At 53.5% G+C, this 14,597-nt stretch overlaps 1 protein-coding gene across 1 annotated transcript; it reads right to left on the reverse strand.

Moving 5' to 3' along the window:
- Positions 1 to 251: 251 nt before the first annotated feature.
- On the reverse strand, positions 252 to 14,314 carry THEMIS2 (thymocyte selection associated family member 2; the record flags this gene model as incomplete). The annotated part of the gene is made up of 6 exons (XM_081226375.1): positions 252 to 2,651; positions 3,083 to 3,239; positions 5,853 to 6,916; positions 8,916 to 9,326; positions 11,919 to 12,059; positions 14,221 to 14,314. 6 exons carry the CDS (start codon positions 14,312 to 14,314, stop codon positions 2,599 to 2,601), a joined length of 1,920 nt encoding a protein of 639 aa, XP_081082501.1. The 3' UTR covers positions 252 to 2,598.
- Positions 14,315 to 14,597: the final 283 nt, after the last annotated feature.

A 14,597-nucleotide genomic window follows, 5' to 3' on the forward strand; every position in this document is an offset into this window, starting at 1 on the left:
CAGCACTATGACCCAAGTTATCAGAAACCCCCAGTGTCACAGCCAAGCCATGCGTCCAGCCTAGTCTCAGGAAGAGCTCTTTAGGTGTACAGGTGGGAGATGAGGCTCCTTGGGAAATAGTGGTACTTTATTGGATTTAACTAGAGAAAAGCCAGTAAGAATTAGTGTCCTATGTGAATTAATAGGTTTGTTTTTTAAAATGCTGTTGAGGGAAATTGAAAACTCTTGATAAATTTTTGAGCATGCACCCCCAGGTTATAGTCATTTATTTAGCGGTTATTTACATCAGTTACTATATTAGTTTGTTATATATATTACAAAACACTCAAAATTAGAAATGAAAAAGGATATTAAAAATAAACATGAAAGGATGTACCAACACAGTTGACCCTTGAACATCACGGTTTGAGCTGTGCAGCTCCGCTTATACGCAGATTTTTTCCAATAAACACATACTACACGATCTGCAGTTGGTTCAGTCTGCAGGTGCGGAGGGCCACCTGTAAAGCTGTATGTGGATTTTTTGACTGTGTGTGGGGTCAACTGTAATTCTTCTCTGTTTCCCAGTCAATCATCTTGTGTGCTCACTTTGGAGACCACTGCTTGGGGGAATCTCTAGCCCCATTATAATTCCCTCCCCACCACCCAGGGGTTTATTCCAGAGGTAAAGAAGACAAAAGCACCCTGAGGGTGGTATCTGCCTTTGGTCCATTCCCTTCCTACCCTCACTGCTCTAGTAAGACATTCACAGTTGTGGATTTCAAACATGTTTTCCTTTTAAGCCCAGCTTTCCCTGCTATGAAATTGCTGCCTTTCTCCTCACGGCAGCATTTGGCCACTCGGAAACCCCCTCTTGTGGGAACTGGTGGCCCTCTCCTCTGCTCCCCTTTTGTGATCTTGCCCAATTTGGCGCCAAGATTAACTGCAAACATGAAAGTGAAACTGTTGACACATGCGTGGGGTCCTGATCCATAGGGGTTCGGTGCCAAGGAGGAACTTTCTGTCTCTTGCTTATTGCTTTTCCCAGAGTACTCTCTTCCTCAGGGTCCCCCTGTGTGGTAGAGATTGCGTCTGTGGAGGAGGGTGTGGGAACTGGTGTGGAGATGAGCATGGGTGCTAGATACTGGGGACTGGCCCAGTAGCACATAGTCACTGCTCAGTGGTCACCTGGAGAATGCCCTGCTGGAGTGTGGCGGCCTGGGAAGTACATGGGTCCAGAGAGCCGGAGGGATGTTAGGAGGCAAAGGAAGGACACACTCAGGTGTAGTGCCTCGAATCCAGGAGTGGGAATTGGACCCTCTTTCGGCTCCCGCCTCCACTGGACACTCCTTCCATCTTTTTGTCTCTTTCCTGTCCTCCACTGACCATGGTGCTTAATTCCGTGCCTGCATTAGCCCAAGAAACCAAAGTCCCACTACTTCTAGGAAGTGAGGCCTGTGGTCTTACCTTACTGAACAGGCCTTAACTGACCCTGGAAACTTGAGTTATTCTCTGCATAGACACAGGCTTGTATTTCTTCTCTTATCTCGTTATACCGGCTCAGTCTCCACAGCCCAGGAACATAGTATAAACACTGGGATGAATTCCATGACTAGGAGACAGTGTAAGCATGTGAAAGGGGTGTTGGTTTTAGAGACAGGTACAGCTCTCAGATCTTGGTCAACAGTAATGATACTAACATGTTTACTGAATGTTTATTATGAGCCAGGCACTGTGCTAAATGCTCTACAGATATTATCTCAGTCATCCTTAAAACAATCTTTTGAGGTAGATAACTTAGTTCCATTTTGCATGTGAAGAAACTGAAGCTTAGAGAAGTTAAAGTCACTTGTAGGTGGTGAGCAAGGATCCTGACCCAGGCCCATGACTAGCCTGCCCGCTGAAGCACACTAGACTAGTTTGTTTCCTGATCTTTAAAACCAGGCCTTGTCTACCTCAGAGAGTTGATTTAGATAGGCTTTGTAGAGGGTCTGGTACACAGACAGAACTTAATAAGTGATAATCTCTTATCATTTTTCCGGAAGCTCAGATGTCATTTTTATTCTGTGGTTTTAAAGTGAAATAATCTTGGATAGTCACCTACAGCGGTCATGTGCTGGGTGCTGCAGAGATGAGGAAGACAGTCCTGGTCCCTCAGGGGCTCGGAGCCTGGGTGGGGGACGGGGAGAGGGAGGGGAGAGTGGGGCAGGGGCGGCCAGCATTACAGTGCAGTGTGTCATCAGGATTGAGTCCCCTTTACCAAGAGGCAGGAGGCCCTGTGCTGCCATCACCAAGGTGGGCAGTCTCTTGGATTCCTTTCTGCACTAACCAGTGGGACAGCTGGTGTTGGGGTGCAGGACTGAGTAGAACCCAGCTGGCTACGTGATACCAAAGCTCCGAGGCTGAAGGAGCCAAATGCAAAGTGCTGGGCCCAGAACAGCCAGAGGGAAGCTGGTGTGGGGTCTATCCTATTTCCAGTCAGTCCCCACCTGGCCACTCCTTGTCCACAGTCTGATTTCTGAGAGACCTTGTCCAAGGTCCTCTAAAGGCTTGTAATAGTTGGCTGATATCTCGGGTTCCCTGAGAAGCAGCAGTTAGGAAGTAAGGTTCCTCCAGCACCTAGAGGGTTTTCGGAAACTGCTCAAGTACTTCTTCGTAATCATGTTCACCATCTGCAAAAGAATCCAAGTCAGTGAGGACCTTTGGCCTTAGGTTCCTTCCCCTCTTTAGGGTACTTTCCTCCCTTGAACAGGGGAGGGCTTGGTCTGGATGCTCTAAGGTCCTTGCTAGCCCAGAAACCACAGTTTGTTGTGTCTGAACACTTCGCAAACATTCTCCTGTGTGCCTTGGGGAGGGTAGTTGGGGGATGAAGTCATTTTCCTTGCCAGGGCCCTGGAGCCACTGGGAGAAGGACAATAGGGACCCTTCAGCCTAAGCCCATCTCATATAGGCCTGTCCATCCAACTGGGACTGTGGAAGGGTGGCTCACGAGCAGGGCCCTGCTGAGGGTATGGCCAGCACCATCAGAGGCAAAAGCAGCAGCAGAATGGCGTGGGGGAGGGGAGAAGGAAAGACAGGGGTGAACAGGGGCTGACAGACTCACCTGTATCCTGAGTGATGGGCTTAGTGGGCCTGAGACCCTTCTTGTGACCAGGAGTCTCACTGTATAAATTGCAGCTGTCCTTGGTGACCTCTCGCAAGGTCTTCCTCCTGGGTGTAGGCAGCAGAGGTGGTTCCTGCAATTCGAAGGCTTCAGAAGACTGAGTGGGAGAAAAAGCAGAAGTTAGCAGGGTCCCAAGAAATGGGGTAAGAGAGTACCTGAAATGCAATTTCCTTCAAATCTCACTTCCTCTGCTCCCCTCTGAACTTCCTTTTCAGTGTATGGCTTCTCAGGACCCCAGGTGTTTTTGCTACAAGCACTTGAACTGTTCTTTGGCAGGGGAGAAAGGGGCCAGGGTGAGACATGATAGGGTTGGGGGCTAGAGACAGGGTGTCCCTGCGTTTTTGGTTTTTTTTTTTTTTTTTTTTTTTTTTGTGGTATGTAGACCTCTCACTGTTGTGGCCTCTCCCACTGCGGAGCACAGGCTCCGGATGTGCAGGTTCAGCGGCCATGGCTCATGGGCCCAGCCGCTCTGTGGCATGTGGGAACTTCCTGGACCGGGGCACGAACCCGTGTCCCCTGCATCGGCAGGCGGACTCTCAACTACTGCGCCACCAGGGAAGCCCTGTCCCTGAGTTTTTACACAGGGATTTGGTCATTGTCCTCCAAATCTTTCGCTGAAGGAGAAAACAGTAGTCACAAAGCCTCAGGACAAACAGAGTACAGAGCTGAGAGGGGTCCCAGAAGGAAGAGGACTTTTATTGAAATCCTACCATGTGCCAGAAGCTGTATGTATATCCGTTCATTCACCCTCAAGTGACTCTCTGAGGAGCTGTTTGAGTTCCCAGTTTACACGTGAGGAACCAGGCTCAGAAAGAGTGTGCCATGTCAAGCCTCACACGGGATCCCTGGCCGGGCCAGGCTTCAGACGCAGAGCCATGTCTGTCTGTGACCTGTAAAGCCGCTCCTCTTCCCACCACATCATGCTTTCAAAAGCAAACAGTACGGCTCCCTGATGAGCAGCGGAGAATACTGATTCCCAGGGAGGGAAATTGCTGGTTCTAGGACAACAAGCAGGAGCCATCCCAGAGGAGCCGTCAGGAACCAAGGCTGGGACGGAGGTCTCAACTCTTTGTACCACATTCTTTCCAGCACTGTCACAAGGCCTGTGTTTCAGAGGTCCCAGTCTATTTTTGGTTCTGTCAGAAAACGACTACCCTACCCCCTGCCCCACAGATACAAGCCCCTTCTGGGGCTGAGATCGCTCAGGGTTCATCTTTTTAACTTCCACTGCCATCCCACTGCCTCCCCACACAGTACGAAATCCAAGTCTCTGCACATCCCAAAACAGTATGCTTGTTACAGTTTACAAAGTGCTTTTTATGTAGATCACTCCCCCCACCCCACCACGCCCCCCATTCTCAGCAGAGCATGGCTATCAGCGCCCACCTCAGAGGGATGCCGTGAGAGCTGGGTGGGGCAGTACGTACGTGTAAGGGGCCACCCCAGGGTAAGTGCCCCATGAGTAGAGGCTAACAAAACAGCACTGAGAGTTAGTGATGTTATCCCAGGCTCACTGGTGAGGAAGTACAGCCCACGGAGCGAGGAAACAGGGACGTGAACCTCGTGTTTCTGACTCTGAGGTTCTTTGCCCGCTTGTTGTGATTCAGTTTGGTTCAGTTCGGGCTCACTGGCACTTTCTCTGCTTGCCTTGGATTGGGAGGTCCCCACCCCACAGGACTCTTGTTCTAGCCAGAGACCAGGTACAACTAATTAAAACTACATGGCCTCCCACTTCCAAGCTATGTACAGCGTGCAGTGTGACTACAGAAGAGGGAGAACTGTCACCGCCTTGGAGGACATGTGAGCTGAGCCTTGCCCGTGAGCCTGAAAGGAGGAAGAACGTTCCTGGCAGAAGGACTGGCGTGTGTGAAGTGCTGAGGCAGGAATCCTGGCATACCGAGAGCGTCAGGAGTTCCTCTGTGGTTGGAGCTGCTGAGCAGTGGTGGAAGGTGGGCCTGGGAAGGTGAGACTGAAGTCAGCTATGAAGGACCCTGGATACCATGTTCAGGGGTTCGCATTACCCCCAGCAATGGGGAGCCACAGAAGGTTTCAGAAGGCGGGGCTGAGGCCCCATAGTGACCAGGGGAGGATGTGGGAGGCCGTCTGACAGCCGTGGGGAGGGGTTGAAGAGGCTGCTGAAAGTTTAGGTGAAAAATGGCTGTAGCTTGAGCTAGGGAGTGACAGCAGGGGTAGCAGAGAGAGGTAAAGCACCGTGAACTTGGAGTCACAAGGCTTCCGCTCCAGTTCAGCCCACCCCATTTATAAACTGTGTGACTTTGGGTGAGTCTCACAGTCGCTGAGACCTCATTTTCTCGACTGTAAAATATGGATGATCACACCAATGTCAGGATGGTCAGGATTGTATAATAGGTACAAAGCGTGCACGTTTATAAACTGCACGTTCTGGAAATAGATGTAGAGAACAAGCATATGGACCCCAAGGGGGGGAAAGCGGGGGTGGCTGGGTAGTGGCGGCGGTGGGATGAACTGGGAGATCAGGGTTGACATGTATACACTAATGTGTATAAAATAGGTAACTAGTAAGAAGAACCTGCTGTATAAAAAAATTAAATTCAAAAATAAATAAATAAACAGACTGCACGTCCTGTACAGCTGTAAGAGAAGTGTGATGCGAGACAGACAAGAAATGGCCGGACCCCAGTGATCCCTACAGGTAGCCCCTCCCTGCCCACTTGGGTTCTGTTGGTACCTTGACGCCTTTCGCCTTGCTGACCTGCTGCTTCTGCCCACTGAGGCCCTTACTTTTCGGAGGCCTGGGCGGAGGAGCTTGACCCTCAAAGGCCGGTGACTTCCGAAGGCGATAATAGAAGGCCTCTGTCAGCTCCTCCACTGGGACTACGGGGAGGGGCCCAGCCGGCTGGCTTGGCTGCCCCTCAGCTTCCACGACAGTCAGGTCCAGCCACCGGGGAGGGACCTCGAAGCACATCTCAGGGTTGGAGTCCAGGCTGACCACCAAGAAGGGTTCCATGATCTTCTCCTCCAGCCGCAGGCCCAGGAAGGAGGGCAGAGGGTCATCAGGGTGGCTGGCGTCCTTGGCCACCACCTTGACCTCACAGGGCAGTGAGAACTGGGCAATCAGATCCTGCAGGCTGTAGCGCCGACCATCACCCAACTCTTCCACGAAGCCGCCAGAGAAGTGGAGGGGCAGCAGAATCTGTTCTTGGTCCTCTTCCTCTTCACACTCTTCCTCCCCAGGCTGGTCACTCAGCCGCTGACACACCAGGACGTCTATGTCCCTCTCTTGAACCCCAAGGGCCTGGCCAGACCCCAACACCTCCAGCCTGTCTCCCATGGCCAGGGACGTGAACCCGGGGTTCTCCAACCCGTCTCCTTCACAGTCCTTTGTGGCCACTACCCGGAGTGGCTGGCCTGGCTGGAGAGCACCCAGGAGGTCGTAGGCTGTGGGGAACTCTCTCGGCCGCCGCCGCAGCTTGCCCTGGTAGGCCCCGGAGATCATGAAGTGTCTGGGTACTTTCCGGCCCTTGGTTGAGGCCAGGAACCGCCAGGGTGGCGAGGCCAGGCCATAGATGCAGAGCCTCTGGCCCTTCTGTAAGGAGCTCAGCCACGGGCTGAGGAAGATGGGGGGCCCCTCCGGGACTTCCAGGATCTCTGTGGGCAGGGGGAAGGGGCCTCCCCGGGCCAGGGCCTCGCTCAGCAGCAGCGGTTGCATGAAGTGGATGTGCTGAGAGGAGGCGGTGATATCCTCCACGTCAACCTCCAGGGTAGAGGGGATCTTGACGATGGTCCTGCGCACTGTGGAGGGGAGAGGTCAGCTCAGGTGCGCACCCTCCACCCCTCAGAGGTCTGAGCCTGCTAACCTCTTTCCTGTCTTCATCTTTTCTTTCATACCAGCGTTTTCCTATCGTACCAGATTCCTTGCCCACTCTTTCTTTCAACCTCTTTCTTAAAAGTTACTATAAAAAGTTTTTAAAATATTTATAAAAGTAGAATAGTATAGTGAACCCCAATGTACCTGTTACCCAGCTTCAGCATTTAACCCATGGCCCATTTTCTTTCCTTTATACCCCCACCTATCCATTCCACCTCCACTGGATTATTTGGAATCAGAATAATCACATCTTGCCATCTGTGACTATTTCAATGTGTATTGCTAAAAGAAGGGGTAATTAAAATTTCAAAAATAATAACCACTAGGCTGTGACCACATTGAAATAATAATAATTTGATGATTCCTTAATATCACCGAATATCCAATCAGTTCACTTTTAAAATTTTAATTGAATTTTGAATGTAATTTTATAAGCTGTCTTTCCAAATCCTTTCTGGATTTAAATAGATAGAACCAAATCAAGAAAAACACCGACTACATGACTTTGGACAACCTCCTCCTGTCCTGGCATTGATAGTGCCTGGTGCATAAACTCTGTAAGAGTGAGGAAAACTGGCCCACCCACTATGTTGTTTGAGCCGCACCACACGGAAGACAGAACAGGGTTTGTTCTCCCTGTTTTGCAGATGAGAACACTGAGGCTCCGAGGAGTGGTGGTGACTTCCCTCAGGTCACATGGTTGGGATTTTTGCTCTGTGCCAGATGAGCTGGTAACTGGCTGAAGCTGGGAGATGGGCACATGCGGGTTCATTATACTGTTGTTTTTTTCTTCAGAATGCTTTATAAATTACCTGAGCTGCCTCATTCTCCAGGGCAGTCAACTTGTTATTTGTACAAAAACTAGTAAACAAAGCATAGGTTGTTTCTTAGGACAGTCCTCAGGCAGGCTGCTGGCAGCATCCAGAGCAGGGTTGGTGAGGCAGAGGCAGAACCTGGCCAGTCAAGAGGCCAAGGCTGGGCTTCCCTGGTGGCGCAGTGGTTGAGAGTCTGCCTGCTAATGCAGGGGACACGGGTTCGAGCCCTGGTCTGGGAAGATCCCACATGCCGCGGCGCAACTAGGCCCGTGAGCCACAGCTACTGAGCCTGCGCGTCTGGAGCCTGTGCTCCACAACAAGAGAGGCCGCGATAGTGAGAGGCCCGCACACCGCGATGAAGAGTGGCCCCCACTAGCCACAACTAGAGAAAGCCCTCGCACAGAAGCGAAGACCCAACACAGCCAAAATTAAATAAACAAATAAATGAATAAATAAAAAGCTAAGCATTTGAAGCTCTTTAAAAAAAAAAAATTAACTTTAAAAAAAAAAAAAAAGAGGCCAAGGCTGAGTGGAGGTTGAAGAATGGGGGTGCCCTGGGGGCCTCTACACATACACCCATTCTTGTACCTCTGCCCCAGCTTGGCCTCCAACCGGCCAGACCTGGCCGGGTTCTGCCTGTGTTTCACCAACCCTCTGTGTGCAGCCACCGGCCTGTCCTAAGAAGTAACCTATGAAACAGCTGGGGGATTCAGCCAGACAGTACCCTCCCAGACAGGAGGCCCTTCACGAACAATCTTGCTTTCCCCAGCAACAGGAAAATATATTTCTCCTGAGCAAACGGTCAACGCTGCACTTTCTAGCACTATGTTTCTTTGTCCTAGCTGCGGGCAACCTTGCAGCCCAACTTTTGCCAAACTTTATAAAGTATGTGGGACCTCACTCAAGTTACCCGTTTTCCTATCTCCTTTTGCACCTAACTTCCACTATTGGGGATTCTTTATTCTGTTACGTTGTATATACCAGGTAAACCACCTGGAATCCCTGGACTATCCACGGGGATAAGGGGCATCTTCCCATCAGAGCAGCTCCCCAGGGCCCCCTCTGTCCCTCCCGCCCCCGGGCCCACCCATCTGCCCGGGGAACTCACAGTGCATGATGGCTTCGACCTCATACTGGGGCATCAGGGTCAGGGAGCTCCAGGGGAGGGCGGGGCAGGTGAGGATGGCGTCCCTCAGGGCCGGGTCCTGCAGCACCTGGAGCAGAGTCCGAGGGGGCCCAGGCTCCAGTTCCCAGAAGGGCCCCTTCTGGGACAGGGGCAGGTGCAGAAGCACCTGCTGGGCCCCGGTGCCCAGCACACAGCGGGCACAGCAGGTCCCGAGGTGCATTTCCACAGCCTCAAGCTTGAGGGGCTGCTCCTGAGGCACCACCCTGGCCTTGGTGGTGATTCTGTGGGTCGACATGAAGCAGATGGGCAGCTGTTTGGAGCTCTGGGTTGCAGCAGAGACCAGCTCCTCCAGGGTTCCATAGCTCTGGGGGCCAGTGAGGGGGCTGAAGTTGCCTGTGGGGCACAGCAGGGCGTGTCAGGGTGGGGCAGACCTTTGCCCGGCCCAGGGCCACATATCCCGTGCCCAGGTCTGGCTGCAGAGAACCAGCCAGAATTCCCCGAGGACAGGGGCCAAGGGTGGGCCAGCATTTGGATATCCAGGCTGCAGGGCTGAGGGACGGCAGGCAGCAAGTGACCATTGCAAATGGACAGTGAGGGCAGGGGTGGGGACAGTTCCTTCTGACACAGGCACGGACACAGAGGGATTGTCACCAGAGACAGAACAGAACAGACACACTGCCACATTTTCCTACCTCCTGACCCCACCTGCCTCTCACTTTGCCACCTTTGTCTCCAGATACCTCACCACTGCTCCATTCCCACACACCAGCACCTACCACCCCATTCTGGGTGGGTGAGTGCCACAGTCCCTCCCAAACTAGAAACCCAGGAGCTACCGGCCAAATGACCTCTGATCACCCCTCTACCCCTCCCACTGCCCTGTCCATTCTTCTGCCACCAGACTGGCCTAAAATACCCCATGCCTGGACATAATATCACTTCCAGGGTCTTCCTGCCCAAAACCCTCAACACAAATCTATTCAAGGAAGCACCACACAAAGTCGGTCTGAGGGACATTCTGCAAACATACTGATCTAGACTCTTCAAAAATGTTGATATCAAGACAAAGGAAGGCTGAGGAACTATTGTAGCCTGAAGGAGACTAAAGGAGGCCAACTGAATGTCATGTGCAATCTGGGACTAGATTCTGGATCAAGGCAAACACCGGGCTATCAAGGACATTAGTAGGGCGGCTGGTGAAATCTGAATACAGACTGTGGGTGAGACAGTAGTGTTGTATCAATATTAAATTTCCTGAATTTAATCACTGAACTACAGTTTTGTGAGTGAATGTCCTTGTTTTTTAGGAGATACGCTAAATATTGGGAGTAATAGTCAGATGTAATGGGGCATCGTGTCTATAACTCTCAGATGGTTCAGAAAAAAGATATATATACACACACATATATAGTAATATATGTTCATATGTATATATGTGTGTGTGTGTGTATGTATATATAATATACAGAGAGAGGGAAAGCAAATGTAACAACATGCTTAACTGGTGAATCTGGATAAACAGTATACAGGAGTTCTAGCAAGTCTTCTGTAAATTTGAAATCATTTCAAAATTTTTAAAAACCCTCAAAATACAAAACAAAACACATCACTTCCCTATTTAAAAGCTCTTTGGCGGGCTTCCCTGGGGGTGCAGTGGTTGAGAGTCCACCTGCCAATGCAGGGGACACGGGTTCGTGCCCCGGTCTGGGAAGATCCCGCATGCTGCGGAGCGGCTAGGCCCGTGTGCCACAACTACTGAGCCTGCGCTCTAGAGCCCACAGGCCACAACTACTGAGCCTGTGTGCTGCAACTACTGAAACCCATGCACCTAGAGCCCGTGCTCCGCAGCAAGAGAAGCCACCACAGTGAGAAGCGCGTACACCGCAACGAAGAGTAGCCCCCGCTCACCGCAACTAGAGAAAAGCCCACGTGCAGCAACGAAGACCCAACACAGCCAAAAATTAAATAAATTTATTAAAAAATTAAATTAAAATTTAAAAGCCTTAAAAAGAAAAAAAAGAACCAAATGTGTCCGTGTCCCACACAAGCTCCCCCAGCCCCCCTGCGGTCTGGCTCCCGCTCACCTCCCCACCACTTGCCCCTCACCTGGAACCCATGCCCTCACTGGTCCCCTTCAGCGATCACAGGAAACCATACTGAGAAGAAGCCCGCAGAGGGTGCCTGCTCTGAGCCCAGCCCTGTTCTAAGTGCATCATCCATGGGAACTCATTTAATCGTCACATCAAGGCTGACTGCCCCATTACAGAAGAGGAAGCTGAGGCGCAGAGAGGTCACGGGAACTAACCACGGCCACAGCTAGTAGCCGGCAGAGGTGGGATTCCCATCCAGACTGCTGGCTTCAGCGTCCAGGCCCATGGTCCACCACACTACCCACCTCCTGCAATGAATGCGCTACGGGGGGTTTCTGGAGCACCAGTGTGCTCATGCTACTCCCTCTAGCTGGGATCCTTCCTCCAGCTGAGGTGCCACCTCCTCCAGGAAGCCTGCACAGACCTGTGAGGCAGGCCACTCCTGCCCGGAGCCCTCTCCAAACTGGTGCCTGCTTGTGCTGTTGTCCTCCTCACTGCCATCCTGGAAACTCCCCGCCGGAGAGGGCTGCATCTGCTTCATCCCGAACCCCATACCCCAGCCCCCAGCACGAGGCCTGGCACACAACAAGTGTCAATAAGTGTTTGGTGAGTGAATGTGGGAGCAAATAGGAAAACTGGCATGTGGACAAAGACATGAAACAAAAAAAGGCCCAGCCAAGAGGCAGTTGTAATCAGAGACGGACACGGAGAGGACGCAGCCACGCCAGCTCAGGACACCGTCAGAGGATATTCGGGTCTCGGGGCTGGGCAGTGGTGGATGTGAGAGCATGTGTGCCAACCCAGAGGGGTGGGAGTTTGTGCTGGGGTCACGTGTGCCCGAGGGTGTGCCTGGAGGGTTCCAGGGCACTCAGGGAGATACAGGTGCCTGCCTTACCCTGGAAGTTGGGAGTGAGCTCCATGGTCTGGCCCGTCCCCGGGTTCTCGCAGACCACCTTCTGGAGGCGAACACAGGTGACCTTGATCAGGTCTCCTGTGGAGAGGCAGCACTCGTTCCCAGAGATCTCGTAGATGGAGCCTGCGGAGACAAAGAGTCAGTTTCACCCGTTCAGCAAAGGCCAAGCGCTGGGCGGCCTGTGCCCTGTTCCCCCCAGGCACTTCTCGGCCACACCTTTGCACACGCTGTTCCGGTGCCTGGAATGCCCTTCCCTGATGCCGCTCTGCCTTCTTTTAGCACTGACGGTACCCCTCTGTGGTCACATCCCCTTGCCTCCTGAACTCAGCTCACAGGGCAGGACTGATCCATCTCAGCTGGCACAGGCCCAGCCTCGAAGTGTGTGTGTTTAAGTCATGAATGAGTAAACAACCCAGTAAATCCCAGTTCCCTTATTAGCTACAAAGTCAGGCCCAGGGAGGTTCAGTGACTGCCCCGAGATCACAGAAAGCCAAACACCCACACTGGCGCTTTCTTCTTCAGATGACTTGCTGTTAAGAGAAGCACAGGAGGGGATGGCGGGCCGCTGACAGGGTGGGCCCAGTAGGCGGGTCTGGGCCCTGACTTAGAAGGTTTAAAGGGCTATAGCAGGGTCCAGAGCATGGAAGGTGCTCAGTAAAGATCTCTCACACACAGCGACCCATCCTGCTGATGGGGGACAGACAGTGCAGGTGGGCAAGCCTCCAGGCCACCTGACTCTACTGCACCCCCAGGGCAGCCCCGGCAGGGTCCTTTACAACGGCCTTGAGAAACTGATGAAAATCCCAGCCCTTATCCCCAGGAAAATACACACAGGCTCATAAAACACACACTTCTGTCTACAGACGCTCGGGGCTGGTAACAAGAGCAGCCCTGGTGCTGAGCACTTACTATATGCCCGGCGCTGTGCTCGGCACTGCAGATGTGTCATGGCACTTAAGACTCATGACTGCCCCTGGAGGGAAGGACAGTTTCTCTTTCCTAAATACGGAAACCGAGCCCTGGCAAGGGTGAATGGGCCGCCTGAGATTATCAGGTAACAGGAGGCAGAATTGGGACTCCGCCCAGGACATCATCTGCCTCCAAACTGGGGCTCCTAACCACGCGATGACCACAGCCATCTGCCCCCCTCCACTTCACCCCACTCCCACACACTCATCCTGTCAGGTTCTTCTCTTACCCTCACTTCCGCCACTCCCGCAACCCTCCCCGGGGGGGAGCATAATGAGGAAACGCAAGTATTGTGACACAGTGGGAGGGGTGTCAGGGGAGGGCAAACAGAGCACAGATGCCTGCAGGAAGCGCCCAGAGAGAGCGGGATTTGAACCCAGATCCCTCAGATTCCCAAGTGGGCCAGGCGAGACCCCATGGTGTGGTGGCCCGTCCTGCCCCCTGTGAGGCCCTCCACGTGTCTCACCCTTGATCTAGGAACCCCACTTGGGGCCTCAGAACACCTTTCTGGAAGCTGCTGTGGCAGAGCAAGGGAGCGGATGGAGGGAACAGGGCGAGGCAGGGCACTCGGACATAGTTTGCCCTCTAAGGAAGGAGCCTCCCGCACCCCACCCAGCCTCACTGCCCTCTCTCCTCGCCCTCCACCTTTCCCACTCAGTCGCCCACAGGTCCTCCCTCACCCTCAGAGCCGCCGCCTCTCCCCTCACTGCCTGTCAATCCCTCCCCTCTCACCCTTTCAGGCAATGACTACTAAGCCCCAGCTGTGTACCATCCCTGTGAACCAGGCGGGCTGCGGCCATGTGGGCAGATGTGCGGGTGTGCAAGGAGCCAGGAAGGCTTCCCGGAGGAGGAGTCATTTTAGCTGAGAACTGAAGAGTTGATCGGATCAAGTACGGCCCAGTGCCAAGCAGAGGGCAAAGGCGGGATGGGGGGACTGAAGGAAGGCTGACCTGGCTCTTGAGAATCAAGCAACAGCCCGGCGTCGTGAGCGCCTGAATGCCGCGACCCCGCACGGTCGGACCTCACGCAATGCGCAACGCCGTTCCGCGGCAGCTTGGCTCGGTTCCACCCACTTGAGTATCTGAGCTCATGGACTTCCCATCACCACCCTGCGGGGCAATCAGCATCCCGCATTCCACGGAAGCAAAAGCCGTGACCCGGAGAAGTTGGACTGTGGCCCCAAATCACACAGCTTGGGTAGCGGCAGCGTCGGGATTCGAACCCAGGGCGCAGTGTCCCGGGTTTCTAACGCCCTGGCAGGGAGACCCGGTCCGCCGCGGGGCCGGGGTCGGAGGGGTCTCGGCCCTTCACTCACCCTGGAAGTAGACACCCGAGCAGACCCGCAGCACACGCGGGAGGGAGGCGGGGTCCAGGGCGCACACGAAGTCCTGCAGCGACACGGGCTCCATGGTCCCCGCGGCTCGCTGGGCGCGGACTGAAAGGCCCGCCCGCCGCCGAGCGCGGCAGCCCCGCCCGGCCGGCCCAGCGGGGCGGGGGTGCCTGGAGCGCCCCGCCCAGGGGCGTTGGGGATGCGACGCCGCGTTCTGGGACGCGCCACCTCTCTCTCCCGGCCTCAGTTCCCTTGTCTCTATAAGGGGGTTACAGTACCCACCTCTCACACTGGTGGCAGGATTTAGAAGGTCAAGACCAGGACCTGACATCCGGGAGGCTCTGAGTAAATAAGAGCTGGTC

The sequence above is a fragment of the Mesoplodon bidens genome, assembly GCF_964165515.1.
Source record: "Mesoplodon bidens genome assembly, chromosome: 2".
Classification (NCBI taxonomy): Eukaryota; Metazoa; Chordata; class Mammalia; order Artiodactyla; family Ziphiidae; genus Mesoplodon; species Mesoplodon bidens.